The 17,707-nt window shown below is 46.9% G+C and overlaps 1 protein-coding gene across 1 annotated transcript in view; it reads left to right on the top strand.

Annotated features, from left to right (window-relative positions):
* The window catches only part of LOC106561189 (FERM domain-containing protein 4A-like), a 109,142-nt gene that overhangs the window by 68,079 nt on the left and 23,356 nt on the right, over nucleotides 1–17,707 (top strand). Inside the window, 3 exon segments of the mRNA XM_045688230.1 lie at nucleotides 14,507–14,583; nucleotides 15,644–15,782; nucleotides 15,979–16,120. Of these exon segments, the coding sequence (XP_045544186.1) occupies nucleotides 14,507–14,583; nucleotides 15,644–15,782; nucleotides 15,979–16,120 (358 nt within the window).

The raw sequence follows: 17,707 nt of genomic DNA, 5'->3' as shown, positions 1-17,707 counted from the left end.
GCCATTATAGACCGTTCTATTCTTCATACAATCCCATGGGTATCCCCTAGGGACTTCAAGCTTTCTCAGGCATGACCTTTTCTTTGTACACATACAGTATACACACACACACACACTGGCCTAACAGTGGACACACCCTTTGCCATTCTCAGTGCTGTGTGGAAAGAGTGTCGCCATGTCTGTATCTGATATTGTTGTTCAGAATATTCAAAGTTTCTCTAAAGTTGTTAATAAATACACACCACTTATATAACTCCTGTCATTTATCATAATTACAACCCATAACTCCTTTAAACTGGTTTAATTTCTCATTGTGTTGTACATGTTGGTACATGTTTTTTACATTTTAGTCAGTTAGCAGACACTCCTATCCAGAGCAACTTACAGTAGTGAGTTTTTTTTTTTGTACTGGTCCCCCATGGGAATCGAACCCACAACCCTGGCATTGCAAACACCATGCTCTACTAACTGAGCCACAGGGAAGACTGTTGAAGTAGCCTTCCTGGAAAATGTGACTGTGGTCTGCAGTAATGTTCTATGGTCCATTGACTGATTACTAAAGCCTGATACGAGGGAAGATTAAAGCGATGGTTTGTGCCAGCACACAGGGTGTGTAGGCTTCAGTCTATTCCCTGCACTAACAAACCTGATCACACTAGTTCAATACCACAACAGCTACTGGGGTGTATGTGAAACTAGTGCCAGTGTTGTCTGATGTGACACTAGTGCCAGTGTTGTCAGTGTTGTCTGATGTGACACTAGTGCCAGTGTTGTCTGATGTGACACTAGTGCCAGTGTTGTCTGATGTGAAACTAGTGCCAGTGTTGTCTGATGTGAAACTAGTGCCAGTGTTGTCTGATGTGAAACTAGTGCCAGTGTTGTCTGATGTGACACTAGTGCCAGTGTTGTCAGTGTTGTCTGATGTGACACTAGTGCCAGTGTTGTCTGATGTGACACTAGTGCCAGTGTTGTCTGATGTGAAACTAGTGCCAGTGTTGTCTGATGTGTAACTAGTGCCAGTGTTGTCTGATGTGAAACTAGTGCCAGTGTTGTCTGATGTGACACTAGTGCCAGTGTTGTCAGTGTTGTCTGATGTGACACTAGTGCCAGTGTTGTCTGATGTGAAACTAGTGCCAGTGTTGTCTGATGTGAAACTAGTGCCAGTGTTGTCTGATGTGAAACTAGTGCCAGTGTTGTCTGATGTGACACTAGTACCAGTGTTGTCTGATGTGAAACTAGTGCCAGTGTTGTCTGATGTGACACTAGTGCCAGTGTTGTCTGATGTGACAGTAGTGCCAGTGTTGTCTGATGTGACACTAGTGCCAGTGTTGTCTGATGTGACACTAGTGCCAGTGTTGCCAGTGTTGTCTGATGTGACACTAGTGCCAGTGTTGTCTGATGTGAAACTAGTGCCAGTGTTGTCTGATGTGAAACTAGTGCCAGTGTTGTCTGATGTGAAACTAGTGCCAGTGTTGTCTGATGGGAAACTAGTGCCAGTGTTGTCTGATGGGAAACTAGTGCCAGTGTTGTCTGATGTGACACTAGTGCCAGTGTTGCCAGTGTTGTCTGATGTGACACTAGTGCCAGTGTTGCCAGTGCTGTCTGATGTGACACTAGTGCCAGTGTTGCCAGTGTTGTCTGATGTGACACTAGTGCCAGTGTTGACAGTGTTGTCTGATGTGACACTAGTGCCAGTGTTGTCTGATATGACACTAGTGCCAGTGTTGCCAGTGTTGTCTGGTGTGACACTAGTGCCAGTGTTGTCTGATGTGACACTAGTGCCAGTGTTGTCTGATGTGACACTAATGCCAGTGTTGCCAGTGTTGTCTGATGTGACACTAGTGCCAGTGTTGTCTGATGTGAAACTAGTGCCAGTGTTGTCTGATGTGACACTAATGCCAGTGTTGTCTGATGTGACACTAGTGCCAGTGTTGCCAGTGTTGTCTGGTGTGACACTAGTGCCAGTGTTGTCTGATGTGGCACTAGTGCCAGTGTTGTCAGTGTTGTCTGATGTGACACTAGTGCCAGTGTTGCCAGTGTTGTCTGATGTGACAGTAGTGCCAGTGTTGCCAGTGTTGTCTGATGTGACACTAGTGCCAGTGTTGTCTGATGTGACACTAGTGCCAGTGTTGCCAGTCTTGTCTGATGTGAAACTAGTGCCAGTCTTGTCTGATGTGACACTAGTTTCAGTGTTGCCAGTGTTGTCTGATGTGACACTAGTGCCAGTGTTGGCAGTGTTGTCTGATGTGACACTAGTGCCAGTGTTGTCTGATGTGACACTAGTGCCAGTGTTGTCTGATGTGACACTAGTGCCAGTGTTGCCAGTGTTGTCTGATGTGACACTAGTTTCAGTGTTGCCAGTGTTGTCTGATGTGACACTAGTGCCAGTGTTGACAGTGTTGTCTGATGTGACACTAGTGCCAGTGTTGCCAGTGTTGTCTGATGTGACACTAGTTTCAGTGTTGCCAGTGTTGTCTGATGTGACACTAGTGCCAGTGTTGCCAGTGTTGTCTGATGTGACACTAGTGCCAGTCTTGTCTGATGTGACACTAGTTTCAGTGTTGCCAGTCTTGTCTGATGTGACACTAGTGCCATTGTTGTCTGATGTGACACTAGTGCCAGTGTTGTCTGATGTGACACTAGTGCCAGTGTTGTCTGATGTGACACTAGTGCCAGTGTTGCCAGTGTTGTCTGATGTGACACTAGTGCCAGTGTTGTCTGATGTGAAACTAGTGCCAGTGTTGTCTGATGTGAAACTAGTGCCAGTGTTGCCAGTCTTGTCTGATGTGACACTAGTGCCAGTGTTGTCTGATGTGAAACTAGTGCCAGTGTTGCCTGATGTGAAACTAGTGCCAGTGTTGCCTGATGTGACACTAGTGCCAGTGTTGCCAGTGTTGTCTGATGTGACACTAGTGCCAGTGTTGTCTGATGTGACACTAGTGCCAGTGTTGTCTGATGTGACACTAGTGCCAGTGTTGCCAGTGTTGTCTGATGTGACACTAGTGCCAGTGTTGTCTGATGTGAAACTAGTGCCAGTGTTGTCTGATGGGAAACTAGTGCCAGTGTTGTCTGATGGGAAACTAGTGCCAGTGTTGTCTGATGTGACACTAGTGCCAGTGTTGCCAGTGTTGTCTGATGTGACACTAGTGCCAGTGTTGAAGGTGTTGTCTGATGTGACACTAGTGCCAGTGTTGTCTGATATGACACTAGTGCCAGTGTTGCCAGTGTTGTCTGGTGTGACACTAGTGCCAGTGTTGTCTGATGTGACACTAGTGCCAGTGTTGTCTGATGTGACACTAATGCCATGTTGCCAGTGTTGTCTGATGTGACACTAGTGCCAGTGTTGTCTGATGTGAAACTAGTGCCAGTGTTGTCTGATGTGACACTAATGCCAGTGTTGTCTGATGTGACACTAGTGCCAGTGTTGCCAGTGTTGTCTGGTGTGACACTAGTGCCAGTGTTGTCTGATGTGGCACTAGTGCCAGTGTTGTCAGTGTTGTCTGATGTGACACTAGTGCCAGTGTTGCCAGTGTTGTCTGATGTGACAGTAGTGCCAGTGTTGCCAGTGTTGTCTGATATGACACTAGTGCCAGTGTTGTCTGATGTGACACTAGTGCCAGTGTTGCCAGTCTTGTCTGATGTGACACTAGTTTCAGTGTTGCCAGTGTTGTCTGATGTGACACTAGTGCCAGTGTTGGCAGTGTTGTCTGATGTGACACTAGTGCCAGTGTTGCCAGTGTTGTCTGATGTGACACTAGTGCCAGTGTTGTCTGATGTGACACTAGTGCCAGTGTTGCCAGTGTTGTCTGATGTGACACTAGTGCCAGTGTTGCCAGTGTTGTCTGATGTGACACTAGTGCCAGTGTTGCCAGTGTTGTCTGATGTGACACTAGTGCCATTGTTGTCTGATGTGACACTAATGCCAGTGTTGTCTGATGTGACACTAGTGCCAGTCTTGTCTGATGTGACACTAGTGCCAGTGTTGTCTGATGTGACACTAGTGCCATTGTTGTCTGATGTGACACTAGTGCCAGTGTTGTCTGATGTGAAACTAGTGCCAGTCTTGTCTGATGTGACACTAGTTTCAGTGTTGCCAGTGTTGTCTGATGTGACACTAGTGCCAGTGTTGTCTGGTGTGACACTAGTGCCAGTGTTGTCTGGTGTGACACTAGTGCCAGTGTTGTCTGATGTGACACTAGTGCCAGTGTTGCCAGTCTTGTCTGATGTGACACTAGTTTCAGTGTTGCCAGTGTTGTCTGATGTGACACTAGTGCCAGTGTTGCCAGTGTTGTCTGATGTGACACTAGTGCCATTGTTGTCTGATGTGACACTAATGCCAGTGTTGTCTGATGTGACACTAGTGCCAGTGTTGTCTGATGTGAAACTAGTGCCAGTGTTGTCTGATGTGAAACTAGTGCCAGTGTTGTCTGATGTGACACTAGTGCCAGTGTTGTCAGTGTTGTCTGATGTGACACTAGTGCCAGTGTTGTCTGATGTGAAACTAGTGCCAGTGTTGTCTGATGTGAAACTAGTGCCAGTGTTGTCTGATGTGAAACTAGTGCCAGTGTTGTCTGATGTGACACTAGTACCAGTGTTGTCTGATGTGAAACTAGTGCCAGTGTTGTCTGATGTGACACTAGTGCCAGTGTTGTCTGATGTGACAGTAGTGCCAGTGTTGTCTGATGTGACACTAGTGCCAGTGTTGTCTGATGTGACACTAGTGCCAGTGTTGCCAGTGTTGTCTGATGTGACACTAGTGCCAGTGTTGTCTGATGTGAAACTAGTGCCAGTGTTGTCTGATGTGAAACTAGTGCCAGTGTTGTCTGATGTGAAACTAGTGCCAGTGTTGTCTGATGGGAAACTAGTGCCAGTGTTGTCTGATGGGAAACTAGTGCCAGTGTTGTCTGATGTGACACTAGTGCCAGTGTTGCCAGTGTTGTCTGATGTGACACTAGTGCCAGTGTTGCCAGTGCTGTCTGATGTGACACTAGTGCCAGTGTTGCCAGTGTTGTCTGATGTGACACTAGTGCCAGTGTTGACAGTGTTGTCTGATGTGACACTAGTGCCAGTGTTGTCTGATATGACACTAGTGCCAGTGTTGCCAGTGTTGTCTGGTGTGACACTAGTGCCAGTGTTGTCTGATGTGACACTAGTGCCAGTGTTGTCTGATGTGACACTAATGCCAGTGTTGCCAGTGTTGTCTGATGTGACACTAGTGCCAGTGTTGTCTGATGTGAAACTAGTGCCAGTGTTGTCTGATGTGACACTAATGCCAGTGTTGTCTGATGTGACACTAGTGCCAGTGTTGCCAGTGTTGTCTGGTGTGACACTAGTGCCAGTGTTGTCTGATGTGGCACTAGTGCCAGTGTTGTCAGTGTTGTCTGATGTGACACTAGTGCCAGTGTTGCCAGTGTTGTCTGATGTGACAGTAGTGCCAGTGTTGCCAGTGTTGTCTGATGTGACACTAGTGCCAGTGTTGTCTGATGTGACACTAGTGCCAGTGTTGCCAGTCTTGTCTGATGTGAAACTAGTGCCAGTCTTGTCTGATGTGACACTAGTTTCAGTGTTGCCAGTGTTGTCTGATGTGACACTAGTGCCAGTGTTGGCAGTGTTGTCTGATGTGACACTAGTGCCAGTGTTGCCAGTGTTGTCTGATGTGACACTAGTGCCAGTGTTGTCTGATGTGACACTAGTGCCAGTGTTGCCAGTGTTGTCTGATGTGACACTAGTTTCAGTGTTGCCAGTGTTGTCTGATGTGACACTAGTGCCAGTGTTGACAGTGTTGTCTGATGTGACACTAGTGCCAGTGTTGCCAGTGTTGTCTGATGTGACACTAGTTTCAGTGTTGCCAGTGTTGTCTGATGTGACACTAGTGCCAGTGTTGCCAGTGTTGTCTGATGTGACACTAGTGCCAGTGTTGTCTGATGTGACACTAGTGCCAGTGTTGTCTGATGTGAAACTAGTGCCAGTGTTGTCTGATGTGAAACTAGTGCCAGTGTTGTCTGATGTGAAACTAGTGCCAGTGTTGTCTGATGTGACACTAGTGCCAGTGTTGTCAGTGTTGTCTGATGTGACACTAGTGCCAGTGTTGTCTGATGTGACACTAGTGCCAGTGTTGTCTGATGTGAAACTAGTGCCAGTGTTGTCTGATGTGTAACTAGTGCCAGTGTTGTCTGATGTGAAACTAGTGCCAGTGTTGTCTGATGTGACACTAGTGCCAGTGTTGTCAGTGTTGTCTGATGTGACACTAGTGCCAGTGTTGTCTGATGTGAAACTAGTGCCAGTGTTGTCTGATGTGAAACTAGTGCCAGTGTTGTCTGATGTGAAACTAGTGCCAGTGTTGTCTGATGTGACACTAGTACCAGTGTTGTCTGATGTGAAACTAGTGCCAGTGTTGTCTGATGTGACACTAGTGCCAGTGTTGTCTGATGTGACAGTAGTGCCAGTGTTGTCTGATGTGACACTAGTGCCAGTGTTGTCTGATGTGACACTAGTGCCAGTGTTGCCAGTGTTGTCTGATGTGACACTAGTGCCAGTGTTGTCTGATGTGAAACTAGTGCCAGTGTTGTCTGATGTGAAACTAGTGCCAGTGTTGTCTGATGTGAAACTAGTGCCAGTGTTGTCTGATGGGAAACTAGTGCCAGTGTTGTCTGATGGGAAACTAGTGCCAGTGTTGTCTGATGTGACACTAGTGCCAGTGTTGCCAGTGTTGTCTGATGTGACACTAGTGCCAGTGTTGCCAGTGCTGTCTGATGTGACACTAGTGCCAGTGTTGCCAGTGTTGTCTGATGTGACACTAGTGCCAGTGTTGACAGTTTTGTCTGATGTGACACTAGTGCCAGTGTTGTCTGATATGACACTAGTGCCAGTGTTGCCAGTGTTGTCTGGTGTGACACTAGTGCCAGTGTTGTCTGATGTGACACTAGTGCCAGTGTTGTCTGATGTGACACTAATGCCAGTGTTGCCAGTGTTGTCTGATGTGACACTAGTGCCAGTGTTGTCTGATGTGAAACTAGTGCCAGTGTTGTCTGATGTGACACTAATGCCAGTGTTGTCTGATGTGACACTAGTGCCAGTGTTGCCAGTGTTGTCTGGTGTGACACTAGTGCCAGTGTTGTCTGATGTGGCACTAGTGCCAGTGTTGTCAGTGTTGTCTGATGTGACACTAGTGCCAGTGTTGCCAGTGTTGTCTGATGTGACAGTAGTGCCAGTGTTGCCAGTGTTGTCTGATGTGACACTAGTGCCAGTGTTGTCTGATGTGACACTAGTGCCAGTGTTGCCAGTCTTGTCTGATGTGAAACTAGTGCCAGTCTTGTCTGATGTGACACTAGTTTCAGTGTTGCCAGTGTTGTCTGATGTGACACTAGTGCCAGTGTTGGCAGTGTTGTCTGATGTGACACTAGTGCCAGTGTTGCCAGTGTTGTCTGATGTGACACTAGTGCCAGTGTTGTCTGATGTGACACTAGTGCCAGTGTTGCCAGTGTTGTCTGATGTGACACTAGTTTCAGTGTTGCCAGTGTTGTCTGATGTGACACTAGTGCCAGTGTTGACAGTGTTGTCTGATGTGACACTAGTGCCAGTGTTGCCAGTGTTGTCTGATGTGACACTAGTTTCAGTGTTGCCAGTGTTGTCTGATGTGACACTAGTGCCAGTGTTGCCAGTGTTGTCTGATGTGACACTAGTGCCAGTCTTGTCTGATGTGACACTAGTTTCAGTGTTGCCAGTCTTGTCTGATGTGACACTAGTGCCATTGTTGTCTGATGTGACACTAGTGCCAGTGTTGTCTGATGTGACACTAGTGCCAGTGTTGTCTGATGTGACACTAGTGCCAGTGTTGCCAGTGTTGTCTGATGTGACACTAGTGCCAGTGTTGTCTGATGTGAAACTAGTGCCAGTGTTGTCTGATGTGAAACTAGTGCCAGTGTTGCCAGTCTTGTCTGATGTGACACTAGTGCCAGTGTTGTCTGATGTGAAACTAGTGCCAGTGTTGCCTGATGTGAAACTAGTGCCAGTGTTGCCTGATGTGACACTAGTGCCAGTGTTGCCAGTGTTGTCTGATGTGACACTAGTGCCAGTGTTGTCTGATGTGACACTAGTGCCAGTGTTGTCTGATGTGACACTAGTGCCAGTGTTGCCAGTGTTGTCTGATGTGACACTAGTGCCAGTGTTGTCTGATGTGAAACTAGTGCCAGTGTTGTCTGATGGGAAACTAGTGCCAGTGTTGTCTGATGGGAAACTAGTGCCAGTGTTGTCTGATGTGACACTAGTGCCAGTGTTGCCAGTGTTGTCTGATGTGACACTAGTGCCAGTGTTGAAGGTGTTGTCTGATGTGACACTAGTGCCAGTGTTGTCTGATATGACACTAGTGCCAGTGTTGCCAGTGTTGTCTGGTGTGACACTAGTGCCAGTGTTGTCTGATGTGACACTAGTGCCAGTGTTGTCTGATGTGACACTAATGCCATGTTGCCAGTGTTGTCTGATGTGACACTAGTGCCAGTGTTGTCTGATGTGAAACTAGTGCCAGTGTTGTCTGATGTGACACTAATGCCAGTGTTGTCTGATGTGACACTAGTGCCAGTGTTGCCAGTGTTGTCTGGTGTGACACTAGTGCCAGTGTTGTCTGATGTGGCACTAGTGCCAGTGTTGTCAGTGTTGTCTGATGTGACACTAGTGCCAGTGTTGCCAGTGTTGTCTGATGTGACAGTAGTGCCAGTGTTGCCAGTGTTGTCTGATGTGACACTAGTGCCAGTGTTGTCTGATGTGACACTAGTGCCAGTGTTGCCAGTCTTGTCTGATGTGACACTAGTTTCAGTGTTGCCAGTGTTGTCTGATGTGACACTAGTGCCAGTGTTGGCAGTGTTGTCTGATGTGACACTAGTGCCAGTGTTGCCAGTGTTGTCTGATGTGACACTAGTGCCAGTGTTGTCTGATGTGACACTAGTGCCAGTGTTGCCAGTGTTGTCTGATGTGACACTAGTGCCAGTGTTGCCAGTGTTGTCTGATGTGACACTAGTGCCAGTGTTGCCAGTGTTGTCTGATGTGACACTAGTGCCATTGTTGTCTGATGTGACACTAATGCCAGTGTTGTCTGATGTGACACTAGTGCCAGTCTTGTCTGATGTGACACTAGTGCCAGTGTTGTCTGATGTGACACTAGTGCCATTGTTGTCTGATGTGACACTAGTGCCAGTGTTGTCTGATGTGAAACTAGTGCCAGTCTTGTCTGATGTGACACTAGTTTCAGTGTTGCCAGTGTTGTCTGATGTGACACTAGTGCCAGTGTTGTCTGGTGTGACACTAGTGCCAGTGTTGTCTGGTGTGACACTAGTGCCAGTGTTGTCTGATGTGACACTAGTGCCAGTGTTGCCAGTCTTGTCTGATGTGACACTAGTTTCAGTGTTGCCAGTGTTGTCTGATGTGACACTAGTGCCAGTGTTGCCAGTGTTGTCTGATGTGACACTAGTGCCATTGTTGTCTGATGTGACACTAATGCCAGTGTTGTCTGATGTGACACTAGTGCCAGTGTTGTCTGATGTGAAACTAGTGCCAGTGTTGTCTGATGTGTAACTAGTGCCAGTGTTGTCTGATGTGAAACTAGTGCCAGTGTTGTCTGATGTGACACTAGTGCCAGTGTTGTCAGTGTTGTCTGATGTGACACTAGTGCCAGTGTTGTCTGATGTGAAACTAGTGCCAGTGTTGTCTGATGTGAAACTAGTGCCAGTGTTGTCTGATGTGAAACTAGTGCCAGTGTTGTCTGATGTGACACTAGTACCAGTGTTGTCTGATGTGAAACTAGTGCCAGTGTTGTCTGATGTGACACTAGTGCCAGTGTTGTCTGATGTGACAGTAGTGCCAGTGTTGTCTGATGTGACACTAGTGCCAGTGTTGTCTGATGTGACACTAGTGCCAGTGTTGCCAGTGTTGTCTGATGTGACACTAGTGCCAGTGTTGTCTGATGTGAAACTAGTGCCAGTGTTGTCTGATGTGAAACTAGTGCCAGTGTTGTCTGATGTGAAACTAGTGCCAGTGTTGTCTGATGGGAAACTAGTGCCAGTGTTGTCTGATGGGAAACTAGTGCCAGTGTTGTCTGATGTGACACTAGTGCCAGTGTTGCCAGTGTTGTCTGATGTGACACTAGTGCCAGTGTTGCCAGTGCTGTCTGATGTGACACTAGTGCCAGTGTTGCCAGTGTTGTCTGATGTGACACTAGTGCCAGTGTTGACAGTGTTGTCTGATGTGACACTAGTGCCAGTGTTGTCTGATATGACACTAGTGCCAGTGTTGCCAGTGTTGTCTGGTGTGACACTAGTGCCAGTGTTGTCTGATGTGACACTAGTGCCAGTGTTGTCTGATGTGACACTAATGCCAGTGTTGCCAGTGTTGTCTGATGTGACACTAGTGCCAGTGTTGTCTGATGTGAAACTAGTGCCAGTGTTGTCTGATGTGACACTAATGCCAGTGTTGTCTGATGTGACACTAGTGCCAGTGTTGCCAGTGTTGTCTGGTGTGACACTAGTGCCAGTGTTGTCTGATGTGGCACTAGTGCCAGTGTTGTCAGTGTTGTCTGATGTGACACTAGTGCCAGTGTTGCCAGTGTTGTCTGATGTGACAGTAGTGCCAGTGTTGCCAGTGTTGTCTGATGTGACACTAGTGCCAGTGTTGTCTGATGTGACACTAGTGCCAGTGTTGCCAGTCTTGTCTGATGTGAAACTAGTGCCAGTCTTGTCTGATGTGACACTAGTTTCAGTGTTGCCAGTGTTGTCTGATGTGACACTAGTGCCAGTGTTGGCAGTGTTGTCTGATGTGACACTAGTGCCAGTGTTGCCAGTGTTGTCTGATGTGACACTAGTGCCAGTGTTGTCTGATGTGACACTAGTGCCAGTGTTGCCAGTGTTGTCTGATGTGACACTAGTTTCAGTGTTGCCAGTGTTGTCTGATGTGACACTAGTGCCAGTGTTGACAGTGTTGTCTGATGTGACACTAGTGCCAGTGTTGCCAGTGTTGTCTGATGTGACACTAGTTTCAGTGTTGCCAGTGTTGTCTGATGTGACACTAGTGCCAGTGTTGCCAGTGTTGTCTGATGTGACACTAGTGCCAGTCTTGTCTGATGTGACACTAGTTTCAGTGTTGCCAGTCTTGTCTGATGTGACACTAGTGCCATTGTTGTCTGATGTGACACTAGTGCCAGTGTTGTCTGATGTGACACTAGTGCCAGTGTTGTCTGATGTGACACTAGTGCCAGTGTTGCCAGTGTTGTCTGATGTGACACTAGTGCCAGTGTTGTCTGATGTGAAACTAGTGCCAGTGTTGTCTGATGTGAAACTAGTGCCAGTGTTGCCAGTCTTGTCTGATGTGACACTAGTGCCAGTGTTGTCTGATGTGAAACTAGTGCCAGTGTTGCCTGATGTGAAACTAGTGCCAGTGTTGCCTGATGTGACACTAGTGCCAGTGTTGCCAGTGTTGTCTGATGTGACACTAGTGCCAGTGTTGTCTGATGTGACACTAGTGCCAGTGTTGTCTGATGTGACACTAGTGCCAGTGTTGCCAGTGTTGTCTGATGTGACACTAGTGCCAGTGTTGTCTGATGTGAAACTAGTGCCAGTGTTGTCTGATGGGAAACTAGTGCCAGTGTTGTCTGATGGGAAACTAGTGCCAGTGTTGTCTGATGTGACACTAGTGCCAGTGTTGCCAGTGTTGTCTGATGTGACACTAGTGCCAGTGTTGAAGGTGTTGTCTGATGTGACACTAGTGCCAGTGTTGTCTGATATGACACTAGTGCCAGTGTTGCCAGTGTTGTCTGGTGTGACACTAGTGCCAGTGTTGTCTGATGTGACACTAGTGCCAGTGTTGTCTGATGTGACACTAATGCCATGTTGCCAGTGTTGTCTGATGTGACACTAGTGCCAGTGTTGTCTGATGTGAAACTAGTGCCAGTGTTGTCTGATGTGACACTAATGCCAGTGTTGTCTGATGTGACACTAGTGCCAGTGTTGCCAGTGTTGTCTGGTGTGACACTAGTGCCAGTGTTGTCTGATATGGCACTAGTGCCAGTGTTGTCAGTGTTGTCTGATGTGACACTAGTGCCAGTGTTGCCAGTGTTGTCTGATGTGACAGTAGTGCCAGTGTTGCCAGTGTTGTCTGATGTGACACTAGTGCCAGTGTTGTCTGATGTGACACTAGTGCCAGTGTTGCCAGTCTTGTCTGATGTGACACTAGTTTCAGTGTTGCCAGTGTTGTCTGATGTGACACTAGTGCCAGTGTTGGCAGTGTTGTCTGATGTGACACTAGTGCCAGTGTTGCCAGTGTTGTCTGATGTGACACTAGTGCCAGTGTTGTCTGATGTGACACTAGTGCCAGTGTTGCCAGTGTTGTCTGATGTGACACTAGTGCCAGTGTTGCCAGTGTTGTCTGATGTGACACTAGTGCCAGTGTTGCCAGTGTTGTCTGATGTGACACTAGTGCCATTGTTGTCTGATGTGACACTAATGCCAGTGTTGTCTGATGTGACACTAGTGCCAGTCTTGTCTGATGTGACACTAGTGCCAGTGTTGTCTGATGTGACACTAGTGCCATTGTTGTCTGATGTGACACTAGTGCCAGTGTTGTCTGATGTGAAACTAGTGCCAGTCTTGTCTGATGTGACACTAGTTTCAGTGTTGCCAGTGTTGTCTGATGTGACACTAGTGCCAGTGTTGTCTGGTGTGACACTAGTGCCAGTGTTGTCTGGTGTGACACTAGTGCCAGTGTTGTCTGATGTGACACTAGTGCCAGTGTTGCCAGTCTTGTCTGATGTGACACTAGTTTCAGTGTTGCCAGTGTTGTCTGATGTGACACTAGTGCCAGTGTTGCCAGTGTTGTCTGATGTGACACTAGTGCCATTGTTGTCTGATGTGACACTAATGCCAGTGTTGTCTGATGTGACACTAGTGCCAGTCTTGTCTGATGTGACACTAGTGCCAGTGTTGTCTGATGTGACAGTGTTGCCAGTATTGAGTTGATAAGATGGGGCCACCCTCCATCCTAGTTACGAGGGAGCATGTGTGTGTCAAGCACTCTCTTGCTGGAAAGCTGTTGCACACACTCTCCCTATCTGTAATCACACACATACACCCTCTCTCTCCTATTCTTAGCACCATGCTCCATTAAGTGTTCATACTCCATTGAGTGTACAGTTCACCGAGCGTAACTGCACTGATTATCTCACACGTATACGCACACACACTCTCACACACACTCTTAGTCCCAACGCTGTGTTTATACATTCGTTTTTTCTCCATCAGATCCCCCTCCTCTCCGCTGTTCCTCTTGTCCCTCTCTCTCCATTCTTTTCCCATGCTGTTATGATTCCTGGGCTGTGCCTCCTCATCTTCTTCTTCCTCTGTCCTTCCTTCCTCACCCTGCCAGTTACCTTTGTTTTCTCGTGTTGTTCTGTACAGAGTTCACGTGTGTTTAGCATTTCTTAAACCATCTCACTGCCTTTGCATCTCTACCACCACCATTGTTGGTGTGTGCTGTTTGTGTGTCTCTATGTGTGTGTGTTTCCCAGCTACTAGTGCTGTAGTGTCTCCAATGTAACAGTAACTGCTGTGACTCTGCTCTCTGTGTAACGAGAAACAGACCTCGTCAGGCAGTTTATGTGTTTGTGTGTCTGAAGAGGGGGGCTGGCTGGCTGACTAAACAAAGCAAAAGTGCTACGTTTGGTGGGGCCACAGTAATCCTCTCCCCACTCACCGTCCCTCCCTTTCTCCCAGCCACAGAGCCCAGAGCAGGAAGTGTACTCCTCGAGGGAGAGAGGGGGGGTCAGGGGGAGGGAGGGGAGGGTCTTAGCCTGGCTACAGGAGAGGAGGAATCTTTACTTCTCACACACTCTCACACTCTCACACTCTCCCACACACACACACTCGCTCACTTGCCTACAGCTGGTAAACACCCGCCAACTCAGAACTTTCTGTTCCCCTGCACCTGGGGAGGATTTAACACACACACACGCACACACACACACACACACACACACACACACACACACACACACACACACACACATATTGAGGAGACTTTCTCACCCAGCGGGGTGTGGTTTTATTTAAAGAGGAGCTGGTGGTTCGTAAAGAGGGTGGGAAAGAAGGGAAGAAAAACCCCCTCCCTCTCTCTCTCAAGGGGGTGAGGTCATTCAGCTGGGGGAAGAGTTCTGGACGAGCCCGCTGGGTCTGGATCTGATCAGAGACCCTTACCTCATGTCCTCCCTCTTTCCTCTCCTCCCTCTCTCCTCTCTTCACTCCTCCTCCTCACTCCTTTCCTGTTCTTTCTGTTTTTGGGGTGTTGCAAAACCAATCCTAACTCTCAGTGGATGTACAGGGAAGTCATATCCAGCCGGCAGTGTGTGTTTCTGCCTTCTCATGCTTCTGTGTCTGTTTATATCTCCGTTTGAAGTCTGTGAGCCTCTTTCAGTTCAAAAGTCTGTGTGTGTGTGCGTGCGTGCGTGCGCGCGTGGTGTGTGTGTCCTCAGGTGTTCCAATGGCGTCAGCTGGAGAACCTCTACTTCAGAGAGAAGAAGTTCTCAGTGGAAGTTCATGACCCCAGGAGGTAAATCTATATCACATCTCTGAGTGTGTGTGTGTGTGTGTGTGTGTGTGTGTGTGTGTGTGTGTGTGTGTGTGTGTGTGTGTGTGTGTGTGTGTGTGTGTGTGTGTGTGTGTGTGTGTGTGTGTGTGTGTGTGTGTGTGTCTGTTTTGTATCAGAAAGTAACTGTGTAGTAAAGAGGACCCTTTTCCATCTGCCCTGATAATATGTAGGATACATCGCTAACATAAGTTAGTTGTGTTGATGATAAACCATGTTGGCTGGAGTCGTGAAAGGAGTGTATGGTATAGAAAAAGAGGCTTGGGTAGATGAGATTTATAATGTCTTAATTGTACCCCAGTGTAAATGCTGCTAGCTGCTTTGTGTAAAGTTTAGCAGACATAAAAATCCCAGAGCGGAGATGGTCATGGGTTGGTACTGTTGTTAGTGGTGATGATATATTAAAGACAAGTAGAGACATCAAGAGGTAAACAGCGGTGCAAGTGGCTTGTTGCCCACACACACACACACACACACACACACACACACACACACACACACACACACACACACACACACACACACACACACACACACACAGTCTCAGTTTATCTTGGCTTTAAATGGAGCCTGACACAGATTGAACTGCTGATAGTCACACACACACACACACACACACACTGAACTCTGCTGTCTAGAGGAGGAAGTCACCTGTCTTTTGTTTATTTCACATCTCTACAGAGAGAGAGAGAGAGAGAAAGACGAGAGAAAAGGAGAGAGACAGGCAGAGAGAAGAGAGCTGTTTTATTGGAGGCAGTAGTTAGCATGAGATACAGCTAACTTTCTGTCTAAACACTGTAGAGTAAATCATGTCATGGGAGTCAATGTGTGTGGTACTGCTGAACATCACTACTAGACATAGCCTCTCTCTTTCTAGAATAAGTGTGTTATCCCTTGCGTCTGGCCCTGCTATAGGCCGTTGGGGTGTGTGTGTACGTGCGCGTGTGCATGTTCTTTAATTTACTGTGTGTGTGTGTGTGTATTCAGTGTGTATAAGGAGGCCTTGTGTCCGTCTCTACTGTAGGGCGTCGGTGACCAGAAGGACGTTTGGCCACAGTGGTATAGCTGTCCACACCTGGTACGCCTGCCCTGCTCTCATTAAGTCTATCTGGGCCATGGCCATCAGCCAACACCAGTTCTACCTGGACCGCAAGCAGAGCAAGGTAACACATAGAATCACTGGGGAGGTTCTAGAATGAGTCTGAGGTTCTAGAATGAGTATGGATTCTAGGATGAGTGTTGGAGACTAGAGTGTGTGTAGTTCTAGAGTGTGGTATAGCATCACCATATCAGTAGAAACAAGCAGAAATACAGGATTTTGTAAAGATCTAATATCTCCCTCTGTGTGTGCGTGTCCAGTCTAAGATCCATGCGGCTCGTAGCCTCAGTGAGATAGCCATCGACCTGACAGAGACTGGCACTCTGAAGACATCTAAACTGGCCAACATGGGCAGCAAGGGCAAGATCATCAGCGGCAGCTCTGGCAGTCTGCTGTCCTCAGGTAAGTCTCTCCGTGTGTGGCTGTTTTTGCATGTGTCTGTGGCCTGCAGTACACTTACCCTGTACTCCACCCCATAATGTTGAGGCCCTGGCCTCTATATGTAGTGTGGTAGAGGAGAGGGGGATAGACGGAAGAGAGGGATGTAATGGAGGGTGGGCAGCTTTGTCGTGGTCTCTTGGACAAAGCCTCTCTGTGTAGAGGGAGGTAATGTGGTTAGAAAAAGATTTGTGAGAGGAGACTAGAGGTCGACTGATTATGATTTTTCAACGCCGATACCGATACCGATTATTGGATGACCAAAAAAGCCGATGCCGATTTTTTTAAAAAATAAATTTATTTGTAATAATGACAATTACAACAATACTGAATGAACACTTATTTTAACTTAATATAATACATAAATACTATCAATTTAGCCTCAAATAAATAATGAAACATGTTCAATTTGGCTTAAATAATGCAAAAACAAAGTGTTGGAGAAGAAAGTAAAAGTGCAATATGTGCCATGTAAAAAAGCTAACGTTTAAGTTCCTTGCTCAGAACATGAGAACATATGAAAGCTGGTGGTTCCTTTTAACATGAGTCTTCAATATTCCCAGGTAAGAAGTTTTAGGTTGGAGTTATTATAGGAATTATAGGACTATTTCTCTCTATACGATTTGTATTTCATATACCTGTGACTATTGGATGTTCTTATAGGCACTTTAGTATTGCCAGTGTAACAGTATAGCTTCCGTCCCTCTCCTCGCTCCTACCTGGGCTCGAACCAGGAACACATCGACAACAGCCACCCTCGAAGCAGCCTTACCCATGTAGCGCAAGGGGAACAACTACTCCAAGTCTCAGAGCGAGCGACATTTGAAACGCTATTAGCGCGCACCCCGCTAACTAGCTAGCCATTTCACATGGGTTACACCAGCCTAATCTTGGGAGTTGATAGGCTTGAAGTCATAAACAGCGCAATGCTTGAAGAATTGCGAAGAGCTGCTGGCAAACGCACGAAGGTGCTGTTTGAATGAATGCTTACGAGCTGCTGCTGCCTACCATCGCTCAGTCAGACTGCTCTATCAAATATCAAATCATAGACTTAATTATAACATAATAACACACAGAAATACGAGTCTTTGGTCATTAATATGGTCGAATCCGGAAACTATCATTTCGAAAACGAATTATTATTATTATTTCAGTGAAATACGGAACCGTTCCGTATTTTATCTAACGGGTGGCATCCCTAAGTCTAAATATTCCTGTTACATTGCACAACCTTCAATGTTATGTCATAATTATGTACAATTCTGGCAAATTAATTACGGCCTTTGTTAGGAGTAAATGGACTTCACACAATCCGCAATGAGCCAGGCGGCCCAAACTGTTGCATATACCCTGACTGCTTGCACGGAACACTAGAGAAGTGACACAAATTCATGTTAGCAGGCAATATTAACTATATATGCAGGTTTAAAAATATATACTTGTGTATTGATTTTAAAGAAAGGCATTGATGTTTATGGTTAGGTACATTGGTGCAGCGACAGTGCTTTTTTCGCAAATGCGCTTGTTAAATCATCACCCGTTTGTCGAAGT

Source organism: Salmo salar, chromosome ssa10 (genome assembly GCF_905237065.1).
Source record: "Salmo salar chromosome ssa10, Ssal_v3.1, whole genome shotgun sequence".
NCBI lineage: Eukaryota > Metazoa > Chordata > Actinopteri > Salmoniformes > Salmonidae > Salmo > Salmo salar.
The sequence above is the reverse complement of the archived record's forward strand: the minus strand, read 5'-3'. Positions and strand labels throughout refer to the sequence as shown.